Source organism: Ursus maritimus, unplaced genomic scaffold, assembly GCF_017311325.1.
Source record: "Ursus maritimus isolate PB19 unplaced genomic scaffold, ASM1731132v1 scaffold_23, whole genome shotgun sequence".
NCBI classification, from domain to species: Eukaryota; Metazoa; Chordata; class Mammalia; order Carnivora; family Ursidae; genus Ursus; species Ursus maritimus.
The window spans coordinates 36,741,770-36,749,421 of record NW_024424786.1 but is presented as its reverse complement, the minus strand read 5'-3'; the positions used below and the strand labels follow the sequence as shown (position 1 = coordinate 36,749,421).

Sequence of the window (7,652 nt, the reverse complement as noted above, 5' to 3'; positions counted from 1 at the left end):
TCCGTAGCAATGATTTTTATCTTACCTGCTGACAGTGGATGCTGACCCCTGTGTGCAGGGGGTTCCTGTATTTGGAAATTCCCTTTGTAATTGCACAACTGCTTGCTGCTTCCCTCACCCCATGCCATCTTGCCAGGGCTGTTCCCGCCACCAGGAGCACTGTTCCTCCCTCTGAGGCCCAGCGCGACAGACAGCCCGTCCTCCTACAGCACCTCCTGACTGCCCTGTCTGGCTGATCCCACGACACCGGCCCTATTGTCCCGAGGTCACTGTGTAGTCCCGTATTTACTTTCACTGCCAGAGCCACCCCGCAGGGGGCGCCTCTTCACCTCTGCTTCAAGGTCGCATATCCAGACCGCAGTCTAGATGCTGCTGGGGAGGTGTTTCCTAGATGTGACTGAACCCATAACCGATGGACTGTAAGTAAGGGAGAGGGTCCTAGCCGGTCTGGGTGGGCCCGACTCAGTCAGTGCAAGGCTGGACGCGCAGAAGTGAAGCTTCCCTCGTGGGGAGGAAACTCCCGCCGTGGACGGCAGCTGCAGACAGCACCCCGGAGCCCCAGCGTGGCCCACCGACCACCGGCTCTGTGCTTGCCTGCCCAGCCCCCATAACCGTGGAAGCCAGTTCCTCGCGGTCAGTCTCCATGTGTGTCTCGCACCAGTCCTGACTGTCTGGCCGAGTGCTGACAGGTAACAGTGTCCAGCTCCAGCTCATAGTAGGCAATTTGCTGCTGAATGTGTGCGAGGCAGCAGGAGTGCTGGGAAGGCAGTGGGGAGGCAGGGAGGAAGGGGTGGCTGCTGGGGTGGGGGGGGGGAGAGCTGAGCGGTGGCTAAAGGCCATGGCCTGGGGAGAGCCCTGGTCAGCTGGGACCCCGGTGCCTCAGGCCTCAGCATGCCCTTCCCCGGGTCCGCGCTGGGCAGCCTTCAGGCCTCCGCTAAGACAACCTCCAAAGGAGAGGACCGATGCCCCGTATTCCCGATCGGGTCCCCATCAGTCCTCACAGCACTTCCACCAGTGACACGTTTATTGGTGTGATCCTTAGTGCCTGTGGGACCTGCTGGAGCCCAGCGACAGAGAGCCTGGGGGCTGGGCTCTGGCTGCTTGAATCTCTGTGGATTCATCTCCACCTGCAGCAGGAAAGAAGGAAGGGAGGGAGGGAGGGAGGAAGGAAAGAAGGGAGGGAGGGAGGGAGGGAGGAAGGAAGGAAAGAAGGGAGGGAGGAAGGAAGGAAGGAAGGAAGGAAGGAAGGAAGGGAGGGAGGGAGGGAGGAAGGAAGGAAGGAAGGAAGGGTGAGCACAATGCTTTCACGCCTCCATGACCTGCCTTGAGCACAGGGTGTGGCGGGGGTGGGGTGGGGGGAGGAAGGACGGGGCTTTGAGGCTTCTCCTGATGCTCCCAGGGTAGGGATGGGGTAAGAGTTCGAGGGATTGTCCTCTAGATGGGAGGACACTGTAGGTTGGGGGAACTTGGGGCGGCGTCGTCCAGTTGGATGCAGACAGCTGCTGGCCTCATCCCCCAGCCTCCCAGGGAAGGAGGGGGAGCATGTCATGGCAGTGGGGCAATGGCTCCAGACCTGGGCTCCAGCCTGACCTCAGTCTAGGCCCTGCTGAATGACCTTTCATACACCTGGGCCTCAGTTTCTCCATCTGTCGCATGAGGGGTTAGGGAGATCATCCATAAAGATTCTTCTGGTATGAAAGTTCTATGAGACCCAGAGGTAGAATCCCAGGTTCCAGGGCCCAGGTGAACTTTCAGCTCAACCACACAGTGGAAACCTGCTTCTTCCTTGTCACTGTGGTGGGGTGAGGGTTTCCAGTTGCCTTGCTTCCCAGACTTCAATCATTCAAGCCTCACCCTCACAATTTGTATATATCTACCTGTCTTGTACCATTATTTATTTATTGGGTTTCTTTAAATGGACCTTCTTTTTAAAACATTTTTTTTCAATTCAATGATTTTTATATATGCACAGAGTTGTGCAATGATCACTACAATTTCAGAGCATTTTCGTCTCCGCTTGCAAAAAACCCAGGCCCGTCATTTCTTTGTTTTAACTCGCGCATGTCTTCTAACAGTGCACGTGTCACGATCTTAATTGGGAAGCCAGCGTCACTTGCTGTAAGTAGAAGACAGCCATAACACTGGACCCAGGACAAGGAGCAGCGTGGTTAAGTTCTGGCCTGATGCTGTGCCCGCTGCTCTTGGTGGAGAGACAGCAGCTGGCATGAGAGAGGTGTTAAAGATATGACAGTCCCAAATGGAGACTTTCTCCCTAAAGAAATCCAAGAGATTGACGGGAATTGAAGAGGAGTTACCCCCCCACATACGTACTGATATCACTTGTTACCATGTTCTCACATCCTATATCGTTCACCGCATGTCTATGCTTCAGGGAACACGGAGTCAATACTTTCACATCCGTGGTCTTCTCTGACCCTCACAACCACTCCGTGAGTCAGGAACGACCACTCCCATTCTGCAGATGGGAAATGGAGGCTCATTTCTACAATGAGTCAAAGGTACAGGAAGTTTTTAGCCCAACGACCTTCCAGTCCCCTGAGCATTGCCCTCTCCCCCACCCTGACCAGGACCCTCTGGGTGTGCTCATTTCTCGGGAGTCCACCGCCCACAAAGCTGGTCCCTCCCCAGGCTTGGGGGTAGTCAGTGGTGTCCTCACCGGGGACAGAAAGGCCTATCTATGGGGACCCGGGGGACTGAACACTCTGGTTTATTTGCCCCAAGGCCACCTGGGCACCAGCATCTTGAGGCCAGATGTGGGCTGTGACCCCTCGCTCCTGTTGGCTCATTGTCGCAGAAACCTAGCCTGCTGGACCGCACTGGGAACCTGAGAGGGACTGAGGCAGCGTCCCCCAGTCCCTGAGCCCATGGATCCCTTTACGGGCTTGGTGACCCTATGACCCCTGGCAACGTTTCCAGTTACTCTTCACTTATGCGTGCATACGACAAAGAAGAAACTTCAAGTAAAAAAAAAACTGAGTTTACATCATTGTCTTCAACATAGCACATCAAATTCGTGTTCACTGTACTTGGGATTTACATCTCCGCGTTCAGCTCTTGCAGAAACACCAATTTTGACATTTTCCTATTTAATAAGTGATGTGAACTGTTCTGTTTTCGTTTTAAAAAAAAAGGTTTTATTTATTTATTTGAGAGAGAGAGAGTGAGAGAGAGCGAGCAGGACAAGCAGACTCCCTGGGGCTCGATCCCACGACCCTGAGATCATGACCTGAGCCAAAATCAAGAGTCGATGCTTACACCAACTGAGCCACCCGGGGGCCCCTGTTTTTTTTTCTTTTTCTTAAAACAACAACAACAACATTTGTAAGAAAAGGCAGGTATAAAGACTGACGGAAACAGTGATAAGCCGTGACAGTGACCCCCATGTCTGGAATTACTACTGAGGGACAAGCGGGGCCCGGGGTCCGAGACGTGACGCGGTGAGAAGGCCCCAGCACCACCGTCGGGCAGTTCTCCCCAGCGTTCACCCTGTGTTGAACCAAGCCTCAGGGTCACTGCCAGGTGACAGGAAAGAGGAGGAAGGGGGGCAAGTAAAGGGTACCGAGAGGAAACAAGCAGACATTCCACAGACAACTGTTCTTTTCACAAGAAAAAGGTGGGAGGATTGTTCTAGATTAAAAGAAAGCAAAGTGATGTGACAATCAAAGGTAATGCATGAAACTGGATTGGATCTGGGTTAAACCGAAAATACAGTAAAGGACATTTTTGGTCCCATGGGAGAAATTTGAATATGGACAGCATATTAGTATTACAGAATTATTTTTAATTTTCTTGGTGCCATGATACTTTTGTGACTATGTAGAATGCCCATGTTCTTAGAAAAAATGCAGGTGGGAGAATATGGGGATGAAGGGTCATGGTATCTGCAACTTACCTTTACCCGGTTCAACAAACTAGCGTATATACGGATGTATGTGTGTGTATGCGCGTGCACGTGACAGGTACGGATGGAGAAAGGAAGCAAGTGTGCAAACTTGACACCTGTCTCATCACTGTACTATCCTTTTCATTGATTGATTATCCAAGCAAATCACCACCCTAGTACAACGTCCTATTTTACAAATGAGGAAACTGAGACCCAGTGAGGCATGGGGCTGAGCCAAGGTCACCGAGTAACTGACGACCAAGCTGGAATTTGCACCCAGGTCTCCAGACAGCCAAGCTGAAGTTCTTTCCTTCATGTCCCTTGTCCTAAACATTGGTCCTAAACATTGGTGTGGCTTTTGGCTCCCCGAGGCTCCCTCCGAGCCTAGCGGCTTCTACTCTGTGTTCTGCTCCAAGGCCAGCTGCAGCCTGCAGGACTAATAGACCAGAAGCAGAGAGAAGGGGCTACGGACAAGCCAGTGATCGAAACCAGAGGTGACAGCCAGGAGTGGCGACAAGGGAGGAGACAATAGGAGAATTCAGACCACCTCGAACCCTGGGGATATTCAGAGTGCCCTTGATCGGGAGGGCATCTCTACACACAGGGATTGTTGAGGGCTGCCAGCCCGTACAACCGTGAACCCAGGCTACCACATGGCAAACAGCCTGTCTGGGAGGACGGAGTGCCCATGAGCTTGAGGGCTGACTCTGCCATGCAGACCGTGTGTAGTGCTCGGACGGGGGCAGGTCTCATCTGACCAGTGAGAGCCCAGCCCCCGCAGAGCAGGCCTATCCTATAACCATATCGGGTGCTGTCCGGAGGCAAGAACTTCAGTTTGGAGCCAGAGTGCTCAGGTCCAAATTCTGGCTCTGCCACTAACCAGCTGGGTGCCTTGAGGCAACTTGCTTAACTTCTCTGAGCCTGCGTGAAATGGGGAGTAACAGAACCTATATCACAGACGGATGGGAGGGCCAATGACGCCAGCATTGGGCCAGAGCCAGTAGCCCAATAAAGATTCACAGAGCGAGGGCTGCTATGCCCCAGGGAAGAGAGTCCGGGCAGAGGAAGAGCAAGGGGATGGCTCAGCGGCAGGGGTGGGCCTACAGGGTCTGTAGAACCTCAGGGAAGCCAGGGCGTCTGGAGCAGATAAGCGAGAGGCTGACGTCACAGCAGCGGGTGGCAAGTGGGTGTTGTTTTCACCGTGTTTACACTGGTTTTGTGCGTAGCTTCTTTTTATGGAAAGTTATTGGCTTCCTGTTTATTGCAGATACAAAGTACCCCTCCAAAGTGATACACTGTGAAAAAAAAATCCATTTATGGAAACACAAGAGGAATGGAGCACAGTGCACAAATAACAGAGACGGCAGACTGTCCTGGGAGCAGTGCCTGCAGGAAGGAGAAAGGCAACCTTCCGCTCTTGACTTATCGGCAGGAGCCGCCGTGGACTGGAGCCTGCAGGTTCACAACAGCGAATCCTGAACTTGACTCTATCTCAGAGGAGGGCAGATGGCTTCATCCACATGCCCCCTCATGGTACAGATGGAAACACTGAGGCCCAGGGAGGCAGGGAGATGCGTTCACAGTTTGCTGGGAAGAACTGGTCCCAGTTTTTGTCTGACTCAATGCCCCAGCCGCTCCCCCACCCGGAATCCAGGGATTCGGACCCAGACTCCCCTCTGAGTCCACACGCTCCCCGTGTGCCCACCACTGACTGGAGAAAGCAGACCGGGAGGGGAGAGGGTGTGGAGTGGGGGCCTGGGGTCCTTCCTGTGCCTGAGGGGGTGGGGACCATCCCCACCTGGGCCACCAGCATGGGGCAGACCATTCTAGCAACAGCACCGTCTGCCCCTTTCTGGCAGCTGCCCCCTCGGACCTGGTCCATGTCTGCGCAAGAAGGGGCCAGGGGGTGAACTCTGACAGTCTGGGGAGCCCAGGGCTTCCATACCTCTGCTTTTGCTCGTCTCACATGCCACCTCGAGTCACGTCCTCATAAGATGGGGGAGGACTCGTCGACCACAGCCTGAATCCCCCTGGAGCCTCAGCAACAAGGGACAATTCGTCCTTCTGCAAAAAAGGAGCCCCCGCCCCTGCTGGTCACATTTGTGGAGCAAGTGGCCACTTACAAAGCACTGACCCATTGGCTCCCTTGTTGGCTCTCAAGGTTCCCATGGAGATGGGGAACCGGAGGCTCAGGGAGGGACTTTCAGAAGGCCGCCGTGGGCCTCTCCACCTCCTGTCCCTGAGGAGGGAGCGGGGGAGAGGCTGCCCGGGTGACGGTGGACCCGCCCTCGTTCTGGGGCTGCCACCAGTATGCAGGGCACAGTGCCCCCCCAACCCCCCATTGGATTCCTTGACGGGGTTGGGCCAGGGGCTTGGCCGGGGTCCCTCCTAGCCAGAGCACACTCTAGGGGCTTGCTCCCCATGTCCCCAGGGACTGCTACCCTGTCCTTATCCTGGTTTGTGATGAGGCGGCTGCAAGGCCCATCACCGGCACTGTTCTCTCAGACAGAGGAGGCCACAGAGGCCTTCGGGGGAGGCCCGGCTTGGCCCCTCCCTGCTCTTGTGACCGTGGGATGTCACGCAACCCTGCTGAGCCTCCTTCTTCCTGCTCAAAATGGGAAAGCAGAACCTGCCTCCCTGCCTCCCAGAGTGGCCGCGAGGTTCCGGGAGGTCCGAGCCAGGGTGGTAGGGCCCCCAGGGATGTCTGTGTCCTCGTCCCCCACCCCGTGAATACGGCAGGCCATGGCAGAGCAGACTTAAGGCTGCTAATCAGTGAAGGTTGAGATGGGAGATTATCCTGGATTCTCTGGGTGGGCACGCGGACCCTCCTGTGGAGCCTCCGGCTGGAGAGCAGCCCCGCCAGCAAGGCTGGACGATGTTAGCCCCGCAAGACCCACTCAAAGTGCCGGCGTCCAGAACCGTAAGACCACACAGCTGTGTCTTTTTAAGCTGCCAAACTTGTGATCATTTGTTACCACGGCAACGGGAAGCCTCGACAGCCTCCCCGCAGCGTTCAGCGCAGTGCCTGGAGGACAGCAGATGCTAGGAAGTGAGAGCAGCTCTTGCTAATTCCTGCAGCGGGTGGGGGGCCTCGGTCTCCCCATCCTGAGCAGTGGGAATGGCCATGGGGACTCAAGGCCTCTTCCAGCTCTCTGACGTCTTAACGAGAAGATGTCCTGCCAGACAGCCAGGCCCTGACAAGGACACCCAGCTCGGGGCCACCGCTCCTATGTGTGCCGTGCAATCTTGTGGACGGACGGCACCGACTCGAAACCAACAGGAGCGTCGAACTCGCAGGATCATGGGGAGTTTGGAGCCCGTGTTTTTATAGTGCTCTCAAGGTCAGATTCTAATAGGAACTTTTCTCTTTTACAGAAATGAGCTGAGAAAATCACATCTGGTCAGGGTCACTGGTGTGGGGAGAGGCTAGTCTATTCCAGAACACATCTGGCCCCCGCCTGCCATTCTGCCAACCCCACGGGCGGACGGGCCTGGCCGTGGGTTAGACACACCTTGGACTGAGTCCTGGATTTCCTTACGGGCTGACTGGCCTTGGGAAGGGATGGGACCTGTCTAAGCCTCAGTGTACTTATCTGTAGGATGCGGAAGTAAGTACCCACCTTGAAGGCCTGTTGAGACAATTAAGCTAAATCAAGTTATGGGGTGGGTGGGTTGGTTGTTATTGTTGTTGTTTTTCAAGTTATATTTTTCAAAAGTGCTCCTCAGCAGGAATGCCCCATAAGCCTGA

General features: G+C 54.9%; 1 protein-coding gene across 3 annotated transcripts in view; it reads right to left on the bottom strand.

Moving 5' to 3' along the window:
- Positions 1-858: 858 nt before the first annotated feature.
- The window catches only part of MS4A10 (membrane spanning 4-domains A10), a 16,422-nt gene continuing 9,628 nt past the window's right edge, over positions 859-7,652 (bottom strand). For 2 of the 3 annotated variants that reach the window (XM_008707465.1, XM_008707467.1), the window contains 2 exons: positions 5,850-5,968; positions 3,274-5,199 (listed from right to left, as the gene is read on the bottom strand). In XM_008707465.1, the coding sequence (XP_008705687.1) occupies positions 5,867-5,968 (102 nt within the window). In that variant the 3' untranslated portion in view covers positions 3,274-5,199; positions 5,850-5,866. Of the gene's footprint in view, positions 1,128-3,273; positions 5,200-5,849; positions 5,969-7,652 lie in introns of those variants that run through there. The other variant, XM_008707466.2, reaches the window with a different exon arrangement.